The sequence below is a fragment of the Myodes glareolus genome, chromosome 12 (genome assembly GCF_982192425.1).
Source record: "Myodes glareolus chromosome 12, mMyoGla1.1, whole genome shotgun sequence".
Classification (NCBI taxonomy): Eukaryota; Metazoa; Chordata; class Mammalia; order Rodentia; family Cricetidae; genus Myodes; species Myodes glareolus.
The window spans coordinates 38608054-38631100 of record NC_142037.1 but is presented as its reverse complement, the minus strand read 5'-3'; the positions used below and the strand labels follow the sequence as shown (position 1 = coordinate 38631100).

The 23047-nt window shown below is 36.5% G+C and overlaps 1 protein-coding gene across 1 annotated transcript in view; it reads left to right on the top strand.

Annotated features, from left to right (window-relative positions):
* Positions 1–23047, top strand: part of Rb1 (RB transcriptional corepressor 1) — a 135862-nt gene that overhangs the window by 29977 nt on the left and 82838 nt on the right. Inside the window, exons 3-8 of the mRNA XM_085698726.2 lie at positions 3446–3561; positions 6424–6543; positions 12272–12310; positions 13610–13677; positions 18297–18407; positions 22401–22543. Of these exons, the coding sequence (XP_085554852.2) occupies positions 3446–3561; positions 6424–6543; positions 12272–12310; positions 13610–13677; positions 18297–18407; positions 22401–22543 (597 nt within the window). The remainder of the gene's footprint in view (positions 1–3445; positions 3562–6423; positions 6544–12271; positions 12311–13609; positions 13678–18296; positions 18408–22400; positions 22544–23047) is intronic.

Sequence of the window (23047 nt, the reverse complement as noted above, 5' to 3'; positions counted from 1 at the left end):
AGGGCTGGGGATATAGCTAGTGTTAGAAAATTCGTTTGCCTAGTTTGTGTGATGTCTGGGTTTTAATCCTTTTTCAGGTGTTTAAAAATGTTTAAAAATATTTTAGCTGTTTTTGTTACTTAGAGTTTAAGAGTTTTCATAGAAAAGACTACATTGACTATAGGCAGGTAAATTGAGGACAGTTACGTTCAGCAGAGGTAGGTGGCTGGAGGCAAGAAACAAACAGGAAGTATAATAAGTAAACATAAAAATTCCAACTTTTGTATCTTAGTAGTTTCTAAGAAAATAACCTTAGACTGGATGTGGGGGGTGGGGGGTGGGGGGTGGGGAGTGGAGGGTGGGGGGGCGGGATTTGGACTTCCCACAGGGCAGGGTTTCCTGCCCTCTCTTAAGGAGGGAGGGGGAGGGAGGAGGGTGAGTGGGGAGCCGGAGGGGAATGGGAGGAGGGGAGGAAGTGTTAATTTTTTGAATGGAAAAATAAAATAAAAAAAAGAATAGGTCATAGATTTGAGATGGAATGAAGCCCTAAGAGGAGAAGGAAAAGGGGAAATTCAGATATCATAAATAAAGTAATCAAATATGAAATAATTAAAAGTTTAAAAAAATCAAAAAAAAAAAGAATATAGGCCACAGGAAAGACACCAGTAGACACAACTAACATGGAAGGGGAAAAGCTCACAGGACCCCAACCCTTCATTAAAAACTAGAGGCAGCTGGAGAGATGGCTCAGAGGTTAAGAGCACTGACTCCTCTTCCAGAGGTCCTGAGTTCAATTCCTGGCAACCACATGGTGACTCACAGCCATCTGTAATGAGATCTGGTGCCCTCTTCTGGCCAGCAAATAGACAGACACACAGACCACTGTATACATAATAAATAAATAAATCTAAAGAAAAAAGATTTTTAGTTTGCTGGAGAGAGGACTCAGTGGTTAAGAGCGCCGGCTGCTCTTGCAGAGGTCCTGAATTCGATTCCCGGCACCTACATGGTGGCTCACGACCATTTACAATGGGATCTGATGCCTCCTTCCAGCATGCCTGCATACATGTAGAGTACTCATACATAAAATTAAAGGTTTTTTTGTTTGTTTGTTTTTTTTTTTTAAAAAAAAGCTAGAGGCTTCTGAACAATACTGAGGCAGAAGAAATAGTCTTTCCCAGGGAAGAACACACCAATTGGTTATCAGTACTGTACCTTCTGTGCTACTGTGTGTACTACTGTCCCGTAGCGCCTGCACTACAGGACTGTACACAAGCCGGGAACTAGGCTGGAGATTTAAAAACACGCACACACACAGACAGACACGGGGACACAGGTCATCCTTGAAACAAGCATCCCAACTTTACTGTGCTCCAGGGAAGCTTATGTAGGGATCCTTAACTGATAGCCATGCCTCAGCTCTTGGGATTTCCAGCTATAAAACCTGCCAGAATTCACTCCCCTGCCATCAGGAACTCATGAGGGTCTCGTGCTCAGAGCAGCTGCAGACACAGGAAAACAAGCTGTTTCACTCCGGCAGGCAAAGGGTCTGAGGCAGGCAAAGAACGTCAAGGGGCCAGGGGTCTGCAGCCCCTAATGCAGTACCAGATAGTCAGCCCTAAAACATGTACTTACAAGCAGAGGGATAGGGATCCGTGGGAGCGGTTGGAGGGAAGAAAGGGAAGGGGAAATGATGCAATTACATCATTATCTCAGAAAATAAGAAACTTAAAAACATAGGCAAAAGTTGATGTTTTATTTTCTGAGAATATATCATTGTCGTTGTAATGGGGTGAATCAATATTGTTCAGTTTCAGTAGTGGAAGTGTGTAGCAGTTTCCACATCAAATTTATTGAGTTAGTTTTCTTACATTAAACTATATTAGTTTAAGCACATAGTTCAAAAAGTTGATGGATGTATTTACCCATGCAATTGCTACCACCAAGGATTCGAACTTTCTCATCACACCAGAAGGTTCTCTTGCCATCTTTGTACTCGTTCCCCAAAACACCCCCTTGTCCTTGTGTAGCTGCTGATCTAGTTTCTGACTTTAAAGATGAGATTTTATGTTTTCTGGAACTGTGTGTGGCAGGATATGCTACTATTCTGTGTCTAGTCTTCTCTCTCTCTCTCTTTCTCTCTCTCTCTCTCTGTGTGTGTGTGTGTGTCTGTCTCTCTCACTCTCTCTCTCTATGGGTTTTTCTCAGTGTAATGATTTTGACTTATCTCTGTTACTACATTTATTATGACTTTCCCTTTTTGTTAGATAGCATCTGTTGCATAATTCTATTACAGTTTGTTTTTAGAGTTACCTATGGTTATTTCTGTTTGGTTCTATTTCTGTTATATTTGTTTTGTCTCTAGTGTGGGGCTACATTCATTAGTAGTGTTTTAATTTCTTCAGGGCATAAGTATTAGGAATAGAATTGTGATGTAGAAAGTATATGTTTAAATTTACAGAAACAGGTCAAACTTGTTTTTCAAAGTGCTCATACCATTTTACACTTTATCATTGGCATTCACTTACACATCCTCCTTACTAACCGTTAATATTGTTATTTTTTAAATTTCAGCTTGTCTTATGGATCTACAGTTATATTTTAAAGTATATTAGAAGGACGGGTTTATAGTTGGATAATGGTGAATTACCTATTACTGGTAATCATTTGATAGTCCGATACTCTCCTTCTTCAGTTGGTACATAAGAGTCCAAATATGTAAAGTGTGTCTTACCTCTGTCCCATCAGCAAATAGTTCGGCCTGCTTATTAGACCATTAGATAATCTGACACTCATTTTATCTTAATATGATCCAGATTTTACCTACAAGATATATACATTTAGAAGGTGACATATGCTGTTGAGGGGAAAGGATGATACTAAGAAAAATAGTCTACTTACAATGTTAGCCATTTCTCATCAGTTACTAAATGTAACCTGGACATTATGCTCAAGGCTTTAAATATAGTCTCATTTAGTTCTTATTAAGTGAGATTTGCATTCAATCCATTGTACAAGTGAGTTATTTAAGAAATTGTACAAGGCCAGAAAATACTTGAAATGAACAAAGGGAAATAAAAATGGATAAATTAAAGCAAAAGAAGTATAGTCAGATACATAAAGGTAGCTTTTTTGTTTTTCTTGGAAAAAAGTTAAACATTCTAGAATATTTTATTGTTGCTTTAATGATATTGGGCTACTAAGAAACAGTTTAAAAGAGCTGACTGACTCTGAGTTTCCCAAAGTGGTTTAACTTTTTAATCCTCCTTGTAATTTTTTGCCTTATAATTTAAATTTTGAGTGTTTGTTTTATTAATAAAAAATGAATTATTTAAAAATGTATACCATTATAAGAATTAAAAATATTTTTTGATGTTCAATAAGAAAAATCATATGTAATTCAGTTTTAGCATGGTGTTCAGTGTGTGAATGATTTAATAAATACTTGGCCCTTTTTATTCCTTAGGAAGGATATATTCAAAAGAAGAAGGAACTCTGGGGCATCTGCATCTTTGTTGCAGCAGTTGACTTAGATGAGATGCCATTCACTTTTACTGAGCTACAGAGAACCATAGAAACCAGGTAAGAACTCTGTTATAAAAGCTCTGCCATTTAGAAAGTGCTTTTATCATTTTGATACACTTTAAGAAATTGGTGGAAATGCTAAAATTCATTTAAACACAACAAATTTGGGACAAATTGTGAATTGCCATTCTCTGATAGGGTTGGTTAAAGTTTATTTAGTTTTTAAATAGAATTTCTCATTTTTTATGTTTTGCCTGCATGCAAGTGTGCCGTGTGCAGTGCCTGAAGAGAGCAGCAGTCCATGTGAGTCACCATGTGAGTGCTAGGAGCTGAGCCCTGCTCCTCTGGTGTTCATGGGCACGCACCCTAGAAAGACACGCGCACACACATGCACACACAACTAGAAGTAAAAATTATAAATGTTTATAAATCTTTAAAAAGATAGTAAGTCTCTCTTAAATTTAGATAAGATTTATTTAACTCAAAGACTTTCACATAGTAGATGTTTTAATTACGTACATTTAAAAGCTACTATATATTCAGTATTGATTATGATACTTGACCCATAAATTCCTTATCATATGTTTTTTGAGCTTTAAAAGTATATTAATTTGTTCTCAAGTTATTAACAGATTTTGTCTTAAATGAACTTAGAGGGCTTCTGTTATTTTCTTTGTAGTATATTTACATTATTTCCTTTGTATTATATTTACAAAATACAGCAGTAAATAATTTTACCAGATTGGTAAATAAACGTACTTCTTCTTAAGTGAGATAATCTGTAATGAAATATAATTGGTGTTTTAGTTAAATTAAGTAGATGAATGACTACATTTTATAGCATTTTTCTTACTACCTTTAAATAAAGTCTGGAAACAAAGGCTTTGTACAAATAAATTAATATATGCATGTATATCTAAAAAGCACATAAATAGCCTAAAGAGTTCACAAGAGTCAGTTCCTAATATAACAGGCACTATCCCACTCATCCCTTTTCTTAAATCACCCCAAAAGAAGACAGCTTTGTTGGAGCAGCTTTCCATAGTGTGCATCTTCTTTCAGGACAGGTATTGTTGTACTCCTGTAAACATGTGGACTACTCTCAGGTTGATTTCTTTTTTCTGGATTCTATACATTTTCTCAATACACTTTTTTCTCTTTTTTCCTCTATCACCTCTTCTTTTCTTCTAATCATGTGCAGAATAAGTAAATGTAAACTGAGGGCCCTATGGAGAACAATTTATTCTTTGGTCCAAGTCCTCTATTTTAATTTAAGTACTTCTTGCTAGCTTTCTAAACTCTGCTAAGATGAAATTTCAGAGCAGTTTCTTTTTTCTAGTTAACGTCTTGATGTGTATTGTTCTGCCATTCCTGCTTCCTGTATTACTTTTCTGTATAGCTTAGCAGCACTGCTTCATCCCCGTTATGTCCTGAAAACTTTTAATACCCTTTGCCTCCTGCTGATGAGCTCAGGCTTTTTGTTTGTTTCGTTTGAGGTGTACCTTGTATTGTCCAGGTGGGTCTCAAACTCCTGAACCTGAGTGATGCACCTTAGGTTCCCCAGTGCTGGGACTATAGACATGTGCTGTCTTACCTGTCTTAGATGAGGTTTCTGGTTATTGGACAGCCTCTAGTAAAGTAGTTCTAATGACTACTCTTTGGTTCACTTAGCTGCTTAGGTATAATTTCATATACAAAGTTAATTAGAAATTAGTGTGTGAAGTCAAGTGTGAAGGTGTATGGAAGGCTGATGATGTCTGAGTTCAAGACCAGACTGGTCTACATAGCAAGTTCCAGGTCAGCCAGGAATGTGTAGTGAGATCTCATGTCAGGAGTAGGAGGAAGAGGAGATAACAGTTGATGTTGGAGATGTATCTGATAACTTCTGTCTCCACTGCCATATTGAGAGGATGTATATTGAAGATTAGTTTTTTTTAATCAAACAATAATGAATGACTAGAGTAGTTTAACAATTTAAAATTTTAGCCAGCTTTTCTTTTTCTTTCTCCAAATATTCAGTCCTGAAACTTTTGGTAAGGCAAAGAATTTCAGTGTATATGTGACAGGGAAATGCCAAGTGGTGCAGAAAAGATACCAGAGCAAGCTGATGTAGACATTGACAGGGCGGGGCATCTACATGGGTGGACAGCCTGGTGTGAGCTGTCTGGTGCGCAGTGCGGGAGACCAAACGGTGTGATGGACAGCTGTTTGAGAGGATTGTACAAGGAAGATGTGGGAAGGGATGGAAACAGTGCACAATGTTAAGTTAGTCTGTCCTTGTTGGGGTGAAAGATGACTATCTGTTCTAAGAATAAATAAATGAGAACAGTTTTCAAATATGAGAATGGAAGCACTAGAATGAAAGCGAACTGTGTGGTTTTGTGTTGGAATTGAATGACTCTATGGCAACTTATTTAAAGACTTGCAGATACAAATGACTGTTTAATAATAGGTACAGTGTGTTTCAGAAATCTGAAAAGAATGTATTTTAAATGTTTTGCTGTGTGCAGGTAGTAAATGCTTGAGGAGATAGATATGCTTTCCTTCATTATACAGTGCTTCCATCTATGAAAACATCACATGGCACTCCCTTAAAATGTATAATTCTTGGACTTTTATGCATCAGTTAAAAATAAATTTAATTTAAGTATCCATACACATTATTTAGAAACAAATATACATACTTTTTATGCTGCTGATTTTCTTGTTTTCTTAACTTTTAAGTGGATGTAGTCAGGAGGAGGTAGATATTGGGCATGGGTTGCTTCTAGTAAAATGAAAAAGCAAGTGCAACCCTTCCAAAGGACACACAGTGATTTGGTGTAGAGCTGGAATATTCTTAACTGAAATATACATGCTTTGAAAATTAAATAATAAATTTTGATAGCTATTCATGCGTTCTTTCTCTATTCTTTATAGTGTCTATAAGTTCTTTGACTTACTAAAAGAAATTGATACCAGTACCAAAGTTGATAATGCTGTGTCAAGACTATTGAAGAAGTACAATGTGTTATGTGCGCTCTACAGCAAATTAGAACGGTAAGATAAAAGTTTTATTAGGCTTACACCTTAATGTTTTGTTTTTTATTTTTATAACCCATTTTTTCACATTACTGTTTAATTAGATTTAATCTGGGAACTGTAATGTATTTAATGAAAGTATTAAGTATCATCCCATAGCCTTATCCTTTTTGCTATTATTTTTTTATTAATTCTTAGGTAATTTATCTATTCATAAACATTCTGAACGCTTGCCCTAAATTAACTGTTTTTACTGACCTATCTTGTCATTTGCTTCTTCTGATGTTGAGCTTGCTTCCCATCTTGCCTAGCAGAACTTGTAGTTTTGAATAGTGATCTAAATTTTAACTTCTTCCAGCTTAGAAAGAAATCATATTGTCAAGGGAAGGTGTGTGACCTGTGTTATTAAACTGTGTTCTGTGCTCCAAGTGGTAGTCAAGAAGACTCCACCTGCACCGTTCAACTGGAAAATCATGACTAAGCGTGGCTTGCACTTTTTAAATTGTATGTTTCAAACAAATTATAGTCTTCTAACCTAAGTATTGTAGTCTTTAATATGACATATATCTGTTACTGTTTTGGTGTTCACTGCATTTGTGCAAGGACATATGATAAGGAACGTTTTAGCTAAATAAGCCACTTTGTAATAGGATGGTAAAAAGAAAGGAGGAAAGTGGAGGCAGGGTATGGTGGCAGGAGGCAGAGGCAGGCGGGTCTCTGTGAGTTTGAGACCAGTGTTGTCAACATTGTAAATTCCAGGACAGCCAGGACTACATAAAAAGATCCTGTCTCAAAAATAGAAGGTGGGGGGTCCTTAGATCTTTTGGGATGAATGAGGATAGGAACAGCTAGAAAGAGTATCTTCGCAGAGGCATTTAGCTGCTTTCTTTACCTTTGCTATTTAATTAGTGTGTTACTAAATCTTGAGAGTTGTGATGATGGAAGTGAAAACATGGAGGAAAAAAGGCCCCAAAGGTTGGCCTAGGGCTTCACATAGGCTCACATATATGTAAGACTACACTTAAACTCATAGAATCTAGGCTATATTCCCATCTTGCTTATTTTTCTGAGATGGGTCATCTTACCCTGGTATTGAATTCATAATCTTACCTCAGCCTCCTAGATGCTGGATCACAGGCATGCACCACCATTTCTAGATATGCCCTAGAACTTTTGAAATAATGCCCTGCTTTTTCTTTTCCCTCCCTCCTCTCTCTTCCTTTTCTCTCCATCCATCTCTCCCTTCCTTCCACCCTTATAGAGTTAAATATATAAGTCAGCATGTACTATGCTTGTGACAGTGCACAAGGGAAAACCAAGGCAATAGTGCATGGCATGATATGATTCCAAAGAAGCTTTCTAGAATTGTGGTAAAGATTTCGCATCCATAATAAACACAGTAAGCAAAAATTTCACTGAACCAGTTGTTAAGGAAAAGATAGTGGGCTGGAGAGATGGCTCAGGGCACAGCATATACATGTGTGTAATCAACAGAGATACATATGCATAAACATAAATAAGAATGAAATGAACAAAAGAAAATTCTAAGAGCAAAAGAAAATTCTATACAAATCAGTATTAAAACCAATCAAACAAAAACAAGACCATCAAATTATTTCTAGTTCTAGAATTTGAGGGCTAGGAGTCATTTGGGGTACAATGGTTACTGCTTTTTGCTATAATAATTTTATTATATTTCTGTGTTTAAAGTATTATTTCCCCCATTCCTTTTCCTTATTCTGACTCCTCTCAGACCCTCCCACCCTGTGCACCTGCTTCCTTTTAAATTGGTTGCATTTTCTTTATTGTTGTTACATGTACACAAAATTTGCAATTATAACCTGCTTGGTCTTATTTAGTGTTACTTCTTTGTGTATAATTTTAAGTTAACCATTTGGTATTGGATAACCAGTTAATGGGGGAAGATTACTTTTCCTACTCTCAGCATTTTTAAATTGCCTATAGTTATTTTCTAGGGGTGGGGCCTTGTAAGATTTCTCAGTCCACATTTCTATCATAATTTTAATTGAATACTACGTAGTTTTAGCCCCTTGTCTGACATCACTATTCTGCTTTGATACTAGTTTCTGTTTTTAAGTTATTTATTATACTTTCCATTTATAAATTGTAGTTGATATCCTGGGAATTGAGGAAGAAGTAGAAAAGGATATTAAAAGGGGAATAGTTTCGTAAGTGATTTCTAGGCTTTGCAGAATATTTTAAGTGGTTTGCCATCTTCTTTTTCTCTAATTAGAGAACAGTGAGTGATCAATAGAAATACTGTGAAGCCAACATTTTTCTCTCGTATAGTAATCTTAAGACTACTAAAGTAAATTTTTCTGTGTCTACATTTTGAAGAGTAATTATAAGTAGTTTGGAAGGGTAGGGAGAAACAAGTTTCAGGGAATTTTTTAGATGCCAGAAAATTCAGAGGAGAAAGAAGAAAGGATAGTGCATCTACTACATATTGAAATTCAAAAGCTTTAGAAGTTATGTAGGCAATTTTGAAGTGTTCAGGATCTTCCTGTATCCTATTTCCTAAGGGCCAGTATGAACAGCAGTATTCCAGGTTCGTTAGTGGGATCCAGGACAACAGTTTCACAGAATTTTCTTCCAACATAACTGGAATGTGAGAGTTAATGATGATTATCGACACAAACATCAGTGAGCAATAGAATTTGAATCTTTAAGCTGTGCTTCATTTAGAGAATCTTCAATCTGAGAAACATCAATTAACTCTCAGAACTGTCTTCCCTGTCATCTGTAGTTAGCAAACTGCACAGGAAATGGGAACAGTAGCAGTCAGTGTTCCAAAGTGTCACTGTGGCCCAGCTTGAGATTCTTGTGATGGTCCTTTTCTGTCTTCTCTTGCAGCTTGCCCTCATTATCATCTCTCAGTTAAGCTGGGTTTATCTACTCTTAAGGTTGTTGAGCCTTCTTGCATTCCTCTGAAGCACCACCTAGACTGGGGCTATTCAACAAACTAACCATTAAAGTATGCCCATGATGAGCTGTTTACAGAAGTATGTGTAGATTCCTTTCTACATAATGAAGTACTAATGTGCTCTTACAACAGAGAAGATAGATGTTCCTATCTGTCCTTCCTTTGCTCTATCCAAAACAGTAGTTGAATGTGCTGTCTACCAAAAAAGGAGAAGCTATAGTAGGGATTACACACAGATCTGGATTCTAACCTAATCATGAGCTTGTGCTCTGTGTTACCTAAGTTGGATACTTTGTTTTCTAATGTCTAAAACAAGCTAATGAGAGTACCTATTAGTCGGGTTCCTCTAGAGTAACAGAACTCATAGAATGAATCTGTCTCTCTGACTCTGTCTCTCTGTCTCTGTCTCTGTCTCTGTCTGTCTCTCTCTCTCTCTCTCTCTCTCTCTCTATATATATATATATATATATATATATATCAAAGTTTTTTTTTTAAGAAATATTTACAGGTTGTGGTCCAGCTAATTCATTGCTGGAAAGTCCAAAAATCCAGTAGTTGTTCCACCACTAGTGGATGTTTCTACTAGTCTTCAGTATATGCTGGAATCGTGAGGAAGTAGGCTCTAATGCCAGTGAAGGAATGGACTTGCTAGCGAGATGGCAACAGTCAAAGAGTAACAGCTTCCTTCTTCCATGTCCTTATATAAATTTCTAGCAGAAGTCATGGTCTAGATTAGATCTGGATTAAAGATCTGCAAAGTGTGTCTTCCCACCTCAAGATCTAGATTAAAGGTGTGTTTTTCTACCTCAGAGATCCAGACTAGAAGTAGATCTTCCCATTTCAAATTAGGCAGAAATCCCTCACAGATGTATTATTTTGGGGTTTTAGTTAATTCCAGATGTAGTCAAGTTGACAACCAAAAATGGTCATCACATATCTGTTAAGTGTTTAATACATTAAATTAGGAATACATAAATAATGCTTTTGTTCAGTGACCTTGTATTAACATATTAAACTTTCCATGAATATCAGCTTTCAATTTCTATGTTACTCTTTACTTACTGTATATGTGTATGTATGTAGGAAGATGTGTGCCATGACACAGATATGGAGAGTAAAGGGCAACTTGGAGGTATTTATTCTCTCCTACCATCTGGGTTTCAGTTTCAAATTTAGGTTTTCTGGCCCAGAAGCAATCACCTTTACCAGCTGAGCTATCTCACAGGCCCAAATATTAGCTTGTAAAACAAGAAAAAACTGCATAATACTGTATCTCCATTCTGTGTCCCATTAGACAGTTACACAGTACCGAGGGGATGCAAGGTGTAGAGCTGTTTGATAGAATAAATGTTTGATTGAGTTCAGCATTTTCTGAATGGGTTATATATACGTTTGTCTTTCTGTTGCTGTGATAAAGACCCCTCCAAAAACAATTTGAGGGAGAAAGGAATTATTCTGATGTACAGTTCCAGAGGGATACAGTTTCTAGTAGTGAGGAAGATGTGCAGCCCCAGCCAAGCATGGTGGCAGGACATCCATAAAAGGAATCAGAGTACCTGAACAGGAAGTGGGTCTGGGCTATTAAAACTTCAAGGCCAGCCCCAGTGACTCTCTTTCTCAAGTATGATCCTGTTGGGAATATTTCACATTTGAACCATAGCCGCATTTAACATAAATTAAGATCTTATGAGGGAAGTATTTTATGGAATATACTTTAAGAAATTTTATATTGTCAGCTGTTTTGTTACAAATAAATTAACAAACCACATTAAGAATTAACTGTTAGTATCCTACTATATCTATGAGCTCTGGGCTTGATTGAGTGATCCTTCCTTAAAGAATAAGATGAAAGAACAATTGAAGGAGATTCCTGACCTCAACCTCAGGCTTCACGTAGATACACATATGTCGACCAAACATGTATATACCACAGCATGTACACATGAAAAAGAAAAATAAATTCAATGATGATTGTGATGCTGTATTTTAGAGTATTGTATTTGAGTAGAAGTGATGCAATACATTGTATATCTTAAGTAGGTAAGAAGGGTAACCCAGTACTGGTTATTTTGACAAGGGAAAAAGGTTAGAGAAGAAGAAAATCCTGAATAGGGATTAGAAATAGAAATGTATCAAGCAAAATGAGTGGGGCCTGGAACCAGGGATTCTAAACTGTGACAAGTGTGTGTACAACACCAGAACATTAGTAGGTTGTATTTTGAGCTGCTAAGTCTAAATGTCTGGAAGGTAGGAAGGGGTCTGATTGGTGGTGAACTAGGATTACCCTGCAGGCAGTGCAAAGTTGATGAATGATTTTATATTGGGGAATGACATAGTCTTATTTGTCCTTAAATGGCCACTCTGGACTTTGTAAAAGGAATTTATGTTTTTTATTGACTAGTCTTAAGGAATCATGGAATAATTTAGCTTTAACGTTGCCAGTCCTGGATCAAACTAAGTTTTATTTTCATATCTTATTTGTATGACTTTCTGGAGTGTGAAGCTTGTGATGCCAATGCTTGTTTATTACAGGATGAACTATATGGATATATATGACTTACTGGTTAGATGGTCATTAGTTACCCTCTGACCTAAGATTCTGGTTTTATCATCGGTTTTGATTTAAAAGTGAGTGACAGAAAGAAGCCTTTGTAATTAGAACACGGTAATGTGAAATATCACTTTGTAGTGGGTAGATAAATTTTAATTTAGTTTCAAAATGCTCATGATTCATGCTACAGTAGTATTTCAAAAGTTACTTTCTAAAAATCATCATGCTAATGAAATTTTTTGTCCTTTCAGGACATGTGAACTTATATATCTGACACAACCCAGCAGTGTGTAAGTAGCTTAAAGCATGTTACTTTTCATTAAACACTTTTTAAAATTTATTTATTATGTATACAATATTCTGTCTGTGTGTATGTCTGCAGACCAGAAGAGGGCATCAGACCTCATTCCAGATGGTTGTGAGCCACCATGTGGTTGCCGGGAATTGAACTCAGAACCTTTGGAAGAGCAGGCAACGCTCTTAACCACTAAGCCATCTCTCCAGCCCTCATTAAACACTTTTTATTTTCTCAACTAATCTCAGTTGTACTGATACAACTAGGCTTACTTTGGGTGATTAAAAAATAAACTGCGTTATACTTATAAATCCTGAAATGATAAAATCCTGTTTAGATTGCTCTAAAAATATGTGCTTTATATTGCAAAGAAGAGCTAATTAGCTTGGAGTTGATTCAGTGTTCTCTGTCACTATTCTGGGGAAAATGTAGTCCATTCATTAAGTACTTATTGAGGATCTGCCACTAGTATTGTATTAGCAAGGCGCTGCTGCATATTTTTATATAAGAATAAATACATTCTAAAGTAGGGGACTGGAGAGAAGACTCTGCTTAAGAACCCTCCTTCTTCCAGAGGACGTAGGCTTGATTCCCAGCACCTGCATGGTAGCTCACAACTGTCCGTATCTCCAGTTCCATGACATCTGATGACCTCTTCTGGCCTCTGCAAGCACCTGTCACACAAGTGGTGCATAGACACATAGACAGAACACACACATAAACACACACACATAAGCATACGCACACACAATCTCAATTACAAATTCTAAATTATTTTGAAAATATCTACCACTATCTAGAATAGTATGTCCATGTTCTTTTCTGGACACCTCAAATAGTCCTGGCGATTTTCTGCCTCATTAATGCAGTAGAATTGAAATGCTTGTTAGAATGCACATTTATCAATTTATATAAACCTGTTAATTCTAATGAATGACCATTTTATGGAAGAATTCTCAAGACAAAATGTTCATAAACCGGAGCCACCTGAATTCTTTTTTTTTCTTTTTTGCTTACATTGTTGATCTTAACTAGAAAACAAAGAGCAAGCAAGTATAAAAGTAATTAGAAACAAATTAAAGTAGCTTGGGCTTTATATAATTTAGATGAGAATAAATATTTTGTAGGCACACCAAATGAACTGAGATAAATTGAGTTCAGGTGTAAATTGTGCTTTTAAAGAGGGCTGCATTCCATTATGTATGTATTTAACTCATGTCTATAATTTAAAAGTAAAGCTGAAAAACTTTGTCCATGTGTAATGTTTTTTTATTGCTTTGTATTTGCTTTCCAGGATATCTACTGAAATAAATTCTATGTTGGTGCTAAAAATTTCTTGGATCACTTTTTTGCTAGCTAAAGGTAAATGAACATGTTATTGCATGCTGATTCTCAAGTATAATGATTAAGTTGTTCATTTGGAATAGTATAATTTTCTTCAATTAATATATCCTTCTACTGTATTCTCTGCATGGTTTATTAAATGTAAACCATTTTTGTAATTATGTTAATAGAGACATCATTAGAAATGTTTTATTTCCGACCTTTTCTTCCTTCTCTCCCCCCCCCCACCTTCTTTTCTATTTTCTTTGCATTTTCTTTTTTAGCAGTGCTGAGGATGAAAGTCACAGCCTAGTGAATTTTAAATTTTTAAAATTTATTTTATTTAAATTTTACAAAAGAAAAGTTATAAGTAGAAATAATAAGTATTTAGCTACTTTACATGATATTTCTTAGAAATAAAATATTTCCTGTTATAATCTTTATTTTTCTTTTTTGGCCTTTTATTTTGGTAATGTTATTACAATGAGAAGGGAAAATTGTAGTCGTTAAATGCTAGTACCTATACCAAATTCAGGGTGAATGCTTATGTTTTTCTTCTTCTGACTTGGACAAAGTAAAATCTGATGGGAGACAAGTAAAATACAAATAAACCATGATGAGCAGTCAACAAATATGAGAATTCAGTACACTGTGCTGATGGAAAACAGCCTGCATCCCTTCTGCTTTGTCAGTGGTGCTGGAGAGGAGCTGAGAGTTCTATATCTGGATTCACAGACAGCAGGAAGAGACAGTGAGACACTGGACCTGGCTTGAGCATCTGAAACCTTAAAGCCTACCCACCCCATGTGACACACTGACACACTTCCTCTGCACCTCCAGTCATGCTGTTCATGTTGAGTATGGAGGCCATGTTAATTCAAACCAACACACCATCTCAGTACCATTAGAGGGAAGGGATTTCTTCTATCCAGGAACTAGCCAGGCCTTACCTTGCTTAGCAGCTGAGATAGATGAAATCGGGCATGTTCAGGGTGGTATGGCCATAGAGAGAAGAGGGAATTGTACAGCAGTATGCATTAATCTGCTTTGAAAACCATGATAATAATGCCTCTTGGCAGTCCTTCCTCCTCCCGCTCCCCACTTTCTAATTAATGCATTCTACTGTCTTCATTTTATTATCAAAGACTTAGCATCTAGTCATCTGTAATTATAGTTACCTCAAGCTTTGAGTCTCAGTTCTATATTTAAATGCTTTCTGTGCCCATTCATTACTTCATTATAGTTTCTCATTTCTGAGTTCTTGATTTTGACCCATTTCTTAGCTAGCTAGATTGTGTCATCAGGATTTAAGATTGTTTTGTACATTTGTTTCCTTATGGTATGTGCTTGTACGTGTACGCCTCTGGCTTGGTGACAAGCACTTTTACCTGCTGAGCCATCTCTCCATCCCTTCGCATTTAAAACACTAGCCCTTTGATGTCATATTCCGTATGTTTGATGTGTTAATGGAGAATGTCCACAACAGTTACACTTGAAGGACAACTTGACTGTGTATCCTGTTCTTGAGTCATTTTGCTTGCCCCTCAAGCATTTTCTAGTATTGAATGTTGATTTTCAGAAATCTGAGGCTCGCTTAATTTCCTCCTGTGATTAAGTTACTGAATACTAAATGGGTTCTTTTTTCAACTTGAGGTTTAGGTCTGAAGGTATGGCTCAGTAAGGTTTCATTCCACACGACAGCCCCCAATCCCTGTCACCACTCCCAGTGCAGTTGTTACCCTCCTCTGGCCTTCCTGCCACCAGGCATATAGGCAGGTGAATGCTCATATGCAGGAAATAAATTTAAGTAAATGAAATGTAAATTTGAGGTTTAATACCTTTATTAGGATATCTATTATTTGAATCATTCTGTATTCATTTGTGTTACACTTTCTTTTAAACTAGGCATTCTGCTCTTCTTTTCTGAGACAACTTGATGTTATTTTATTCTGTTAGGTTTTCTTGAACATTTTATCAGTTTGTTCTCCATTTTTCTCTTATTTTAATTTGTTTTTCTTTTGGGCAGTGCTGGGAATTGAGCCCAAAGCTTCATGAATACTAGGCAGATGCTCATCCACTGAGCTACATTCCCAACTTTGTGTTAAGTGTAAATTCTTTTTTCTGTTGTCTTTTGTTTCAATCTAAACTCTTTTGGTAATGGTGTTATTTGTACCTAGTTCTTTCTTAGCTCGTCTGACTCCTTGTTTTTATGTAAATTGAGACCAGTCAGCTTTTCTGTTTGCTTGTTCATTTGTTTAAGGCAAGTTCTTGACTTGTGGCCCAGACTGCCTTTGACATAGTGACCTTCCTACCTGGCATCCCAAACACTGGAGTTCACCATAATGTAGGATGACTTGCTTATTTATTTGTTTGTTTGTTTTGAAGGTATTTTCTTCCTATTAGGTTCTCTGATTTTTCCCCCCTTTTGTGAGTTTACTTTTTCTTTTGTGAATGCCTTTTTCCTTCATATATGGGATATGAAGTGGTTAATGTTTTCTTTGAGGTAGTTTGAGAGACCCTCCTTTCATTCCCTTTATACTTAATATGCAGTTAGTTTGTATTCCCCAGGGAATTACAGTGTGCTATAAATAGGCGTTATGCCACTTTTAGTCAGAAAGTAAGGATTAGAGTAGAGAATTTATCTGAATTCTGTACTTTGCCCTTTTCCCAAGTAGCACAGTGTACTGGAATATCTGTTCTGGGCAGCTAGCCATCATGGTTTACTTCCCTTTTATTTTCTGCAATGGTTACTTCTCCCTCCAAGCCAGAAAATGAGAAGTGAGCGTGCTGCTGGAGAGTTGTTCCGGATTTGGTATTGCTGCTGCTAGCACTTGGCTAATGTGTGTTTCCCTTTCAGAGTTGTTAGAGTGGAGAGGCTGTTCATCTGGATGTGCTCTCTTACTTGGATGTGCCTGATAGCAAACTTCACCTGTTTCTTCACCATCATTAACTTTCAGTTAGCATACAAATTAATGAATTCCCTAGTGAAATTTTCATATCATACATTTCTGCTTTGTTGTTTCCACCCCCTGTAATATTTCTTCACTGAATTCATTGCAAACATACTTTTGTACCATACCATATAGACTTAAAACACCAACTTGATACAGGGTTATTCATTGTCTCACACATTTTGGGAGTTTCAGTATTTGTTGTTATTACTGACTTAGCAGATAGTCCAAAGGTAGAATTAGCTCAAGCTTCTCCTTTATTTAAAAAATACTTATTTATTTTATCTGTGTATATGAGTGTTTTGCTTGCATATATGTATATGTACCACATGTATTCTTCGTACCTCTGGAGACCAGAGAGGGTATTGGTTTCCTTGAATTGAGAATTAGAGACACTTGTGAGCTAGCTACCATGTGGGTGCTGGGAGCCTAACCTGGGTCCTCTGCAAGAGCAATGAGTGCTATCAACCATGAGCAGTCTCTCTGGCTCCTACATCTTAAAAATTATAGAGCTATAAGCAAATAGGCACTTGCTGGATTTGATTATAATTTACATTATGTATAGGTACCTATTATATGCATTTATTTCTATAAGCCTTGTAGTTGTATGTTATATATTTTACATAAACTTATTGTTTTAAGTTATATATGTATGTATGTTACATAAACTCTTAGGATATTATGTTAAATAATCATTTCGACATGACCTTATAATTATGATCTGTTTGGTTTTTTTGTTTGTTTGTTTTGTTTTTTGAGACAGGATTTTTCTGTGTTGCCCTGGCTGACTGGAACTTGCTCTGTAGACCTGGCTGGCCTTGCCTCACAGAGATCGCCCTGCCTCTGTCTTCCAAGTGCTAGGATTAAAGGTGTGCACCATCACCTCCTGGCTTATTTTTTATTTCTTTTTTTTTCTTTGGGTTTTCAAGACAGAATTTTTCTGTGTAACAGCCCTGGCTGTTCTGGAATTCACTCTGTAGACCAGGCTGGCCTCAAACTCACAGAGATCTGTCTGCCTCTGCCTCCCTAGTGCTGGGATTAAAGGCATACCACCACCGCCCAGCAATTTTGTTATTTCTTAATGGTTTTCATTAGTGTAATATTTTGTAGGGGGTTAAATTGAACATATGAGATACTTTATATAAATACTTAGAGTGAAAGATTAACATGCATTATGCTTCAACATTGTTTCTGAGAGTGATGAGCTTTATAGGTCACACCAAAATAGGAAGCAGATTTTAATAAGAATTAATTCTTATAACCCCCAGTTTTAAAGCTCTCATTTATGTCTTGAATCTCATCTTTTTAATTTGGTTTTGCAGCAAAGAGAAAAGTTTTTATATGGCTCTAGTGATTAGCAAATGAATGAGCATATGGATATACCATTACATTTTTCTCTGACTTAAAGGCACTAGTCTCTAACTTTTCTTAAAAATGAGAATCTTGAAGCCACTGAGATGCTTTTGCACATAAAGACATGTACCACCAACCTGGAACCTGAGTTTGGTCACTGCGACCCACATAGTAAAAGAAGAGAACCAGTTCATGCAGGTTGTCCTCTGATTGACACATGTATATTATGGTACATGTACACACACACTTTGCTCACAAACGTGCATATACATGCATGTACACACACACAGGTAAGTAAATAATAGTTAAATATAATTTTTAAAATGTTTAACTGTGGATCTTTTTTGTTTTTAGGAGAAGTATTACAAATGGAAGATGATCTGGTAATCTCATTTCAGTTAATGCTGTGTGTAGTTGACTATTTTATTAAGTTCTCACCTCCTGCACTACTCAGAGAACCATACAGTAAGTGTTCTGAACAGTGCAATGCTCTTCTCCTCTCGCTTCATGAATGACTTACTGAATGTCTTTTAGGTCTGATGCAGTTCTAAAACTGAGAGGATGGTAAAACATTAGTCAGGAATGGGCTCTGCCTTTTTCTCTCAGCTCTGCTTTACTGTGACAATACCTGATGTGATCAACTTGTTGAGGTGTGATTGACTTATTTTTAGCTCACAGTTTTGAAGTTTCCATCACAGTTTTGGAGTTTCCAGTCCACAGGCGTTTTGACCCCTTTGCTTTGAGCCTGTAGTGAGGGAGCACATCGTGGCAGGTGCACACAGTGGAGTAAAACTATTCCCCTTCTACTGGAGTTGAGAAAGAGAGTAGGGAGAGGATGGAATCCTGTTATTCTTCAAGAGATGCACTGTAGGAACCCTTGGACTGGTTAAACTCTGCCGATAGCTGCAAGTTGGGGACTGAGACTAACACGTGGGCCTGAACGTCTCCAGATTCAAATGACAGCAACCTTCAAGAGTATAAGCTATAGAAAAGAAGATAAAACGTTGAGCAAATAATCAAGAATGTAGTAGGAAGTGCTCTAGTTTAATCAAAACAAAATTTGGGGGGAGTTTTAGAGATATGAACATTTTTACAGGGCCAGTGAGATGTACCAGCCTAACAACCTGAGTCCAATGCCCAGAGTTCATGGTGGAAGGAGAGAATTGGTTCCTGAAAGTTGTCCTCTGACCTCCAGAGGTGTGTCCTGCTTCCCCCATGTGCTCATGCATGTCCTCAGACACATATATTCACACAATAATAGTCATAATCATAAAATTAAAATAAGGGCTAGAAAGATATCTTAGTGGTTAAGAATACATATTGTTCTTGCAGAGGACCTGAGTTCAGTTCCCAGAATCATGTTGGGTGGCTCACAACCTCCTGTGACTTCAGCTACAGGAAGATACAGTGCCCACTTCTGGACTTTCTGGGTACTATACTCACTTAAATATACCCCTCATACTACACACACACACACACACAATTAAAATTAAAAATTAAAAACCTAGTTTTTGTAGTATCAGTGGAGGGCCAATCAGCGACATAGAAAAGTGTTATTGGAAATGAGTTTGAAGAGTAGGTAAGATTGCGGAAATGTTATTTTTGAAGAAGCAGAGGAGATTTGTAGTAAAGTAGAACAAAAGACAGAGATTTAATCTATAACTCTTGGGAAGGGGGGCTTTCTATGGTAGTAATTTAAGTTTTTAATCAGTATGGGATATTGTATGTTATATAACTGATTTTTCTATATGAGCAATAAATGATACTGTTTCAGTGGGTAATGAGAAGGAAGGGAAATGTATTTAAATAAAAGTAGCTGTTGATATATAGATAGCATTAAGCAAAATAAGTGTAGATTAAGTATTTCTTAGACCAGAGATGTTTCTTTTGGTCGCCTCAAAAATAGGACTTTGAAATCACTTTTGTACAGTAGAAAATGTAAACCTAGCTAAGGACAGGCTGATCTCTAGCTCGTGAGATGATAAACGTGCTAATAGTAGTCCTAAAACATAGCAGATCAAAATGTTAAGACTAAGCATCATGCTGAGGACGCTGAAATAGTGAAGTCTAATTCATCTCTGTGAACAATGACTTCTTGGGGAAATGAAGTCTGGATGAGAATTTTGACATTATTAAACCTATGTTGGTGGAAGAGGCAGAAAACTTAAACTAACACAATCTATGTACAAAACAGGAGAAATTTTAAACTCTACAATAAATATTAAGTATACTTCAAAAGTCCCCATCCTTTGTTTCTTTTACCTGTCTTTTTCTCCCTTGTTTATATCAATGTTGAAACTTTAAAGATTGGTATGTAGCTGGGTGTGATAATGCATGCTTTTAATCCCAGCCCCAGACGACAGAAGCAGGCCAATCTCTGTGAGTTCTAGACAAGCTGGTCTACATAGCTTGTTTCAGGACAGCCAGAACCACAAGGTGATATTCTGTCTGCAAAATAAAATAAAAAGTTGTTGTACTGTGTTACTTTATTTAGTTTGATGTCTTTGTTCTTTAGATAATTGAAATCTGTACTTCATTGTTAAAGAGAAGCCAGCATGATAAACGGAATTGACCAAGTACAGTTAATTTTTAATTAGCTTTTGTGATAGGGATTTCAAATACAGTGATATAGTTTGTCTTCATGTACTATGACCTGGCTTCAGAAGATAATTTATGACCTGTCTGTAGCCTCATCCCACAAGTTCCCACAGCTTGTGTGTGGTTTCAACCTGGTATCTTTATCTGCAAAAGAGAAAGACTTTTTAAAACAGTAGTATTATGGCATCTAAAAACTGTTAGTTACTATTTAATGCCACAAAATACTTTGTAAGTGTTCAGATTTCTAGTTAGTGCATACATTCAATAGAGGTTTCTTTTCTTTAGGCTGACTGAATCAGAATTTACATGAAATCTCTACTTTGTGATTGGTTGATAAACTTATTTATTTATTTGTTTGTTTGTTTATTTATTTATTTTGAGGCAGGTTCTCATTATGTAGCCCATGTTGTCCTGGAACTTGCTGTGTTGACTGTTCTGGCCTCAAACTCACAGAGATCTTGCCTTTGTGAGGAAAGGCATGCTTCGATCACTATGCCTCGCTTGTTATACTTCTAAAACTTGCTCCTCTAGGTTGTGGATGTAGTTCAGTGGTAGAGCATAGAAGGCCCGGGTTCTAATCGGTAGCCCAAAACAGTATTCTACTTCTTTCTCCTCACTCTCTCGTGCTTTATTTTTTAAATAATCAGAGTAGAGGATTTGTACTTAACATGTGTCCAACATATGTTTTGCCAACACGTAGGCTTATGTACCACTTACGTGCCTGATGCCTGTGTCACCCAGAAGAGGGCACCCTAACCTCTGAAACTGAACAGATAGTTGTGAGCCACAATGTGAATACTAGGAATTTAACCTGAGTCCTCTGGAAGAGCAGCCAGTGTTCTTAACCACTGAGTTATCTCTCCAGCCCCCTACACTACAACCTTAAATACTTTATAATTTGCTAATACTTAAAAGATTTATACTATGTTTATAAATGGAATCCATAAATATTTGCTTATTCATTTTAAGGATCTAAAAATAGAGAAAATGTTTATACTTACTTAGTATTTGTTTGTGGGGTAGTAGGGTTCTGTGTGGGGCTGTGCAGAAGTTGAAGGAAATTTGCATGAGTCAGTCCTTTCCTTCCCCTGTAGGGGCTCCAGGGACGGAACTAGGTTGTCAGCCTTGGCAGCAAGTGCCTTTGCTTCATCAGCCCAGGAAGTATTTTTGTTCATGTATACTGAGTAGAATATACTTATAAGTAATTTATAAATTACTTGTTTATCATACTTTCTATTGGTTTATGGGATGTAGCATTTTGGGGATAGCATTTGTAGAAAAATAAAAATGTGTGTTACTAAAACTAATAACCGTATTTGTATCACGGCAGGCATTCAGAAACAGGCTATGGCTCAGTGATGGAGCATTTGTGTAACATTCACAGAGACCCTGAATTTGATTGCCTGTACAACAAAACAAAGGGGGGGACCCAATAGATGTTAATTAATAAGCTAAAATTGTTAATTATGTAGTGAGCCATAATAAGTGGATTAAAATTCTATAAGGATTATTCCTAATGTTGTCTTAGTTATAATTAGGATGTGTCATATTTTATTTTACAATTTATTTAATTTCAAGTAATTATTTTGGAGATAGGATCTCATGTGACCTAGGTTGGCCTTGAACTCACTATGTAGACGAAGATGGTATTGAACTTTGAATCTCCCTTTGCCTTCTATATGCTGGGATTACAGGTGTGTACCAACATTCTGGTGTGTGTGGTAATAGGAATTGAACCCAGGGTTTCATGTTTTTCTAGGCAAGTACTCTACCTACTCAGCTATATCCCCAGACTAGTTTCATTAACTTGTTTCAATATGGAATGTGCAATTGTTCTTACCTAATTTACCATTTTTACAGAAACAGCTGTAATACCCATTAATGGTTCACCTCGAACACCCAGAAGAGGTCAGAACAGGAGTGCCCGGATAGCAAAACAACTAGAAAATGATACAAGAATTATTGAAGTTCTCTGTAAAGAGCATGAATGTAATATAGATGAGGTAATTTCTCCTACACTTTGTTTAAAACAGCTGAGTAGATACATATGTGAAGTCTTCCTGCCAACACATATTCTTCGTTATGAGCATGCTTTTATTTTTAGTTTTTAGTTAGGACCATTTCTATTTTATAGGAACAAAATATTTGCAAAAAATTAATTTTCATACTTCCTTACTTAGCTTTTAAAGATAATATCTACTTTCTGGAATTACTGAATGTTTATCACGAAGACAATAGTTTTCAAATATGTTTCTCCTTCTAGTCCATTGACTTTACTACTATCCTAGTGTTTAAAACACCTTACCAAGAGACCCCAGAGTTTTACTTCAGTGTGAGTGATCTAACATTCAGTTTCTGTTTAGCCTTTTATGACTCTCTTTCCAAATACTCTTATCAGATGTTAATAACTGTTAGAGATAACTTCTTCCATTTTTGCTTGTGAGCCTAGCCTTTAACTACTAAACCATCCCTCTGGGCTATTAGAGGGAACTTTTGTGCACAGAGTA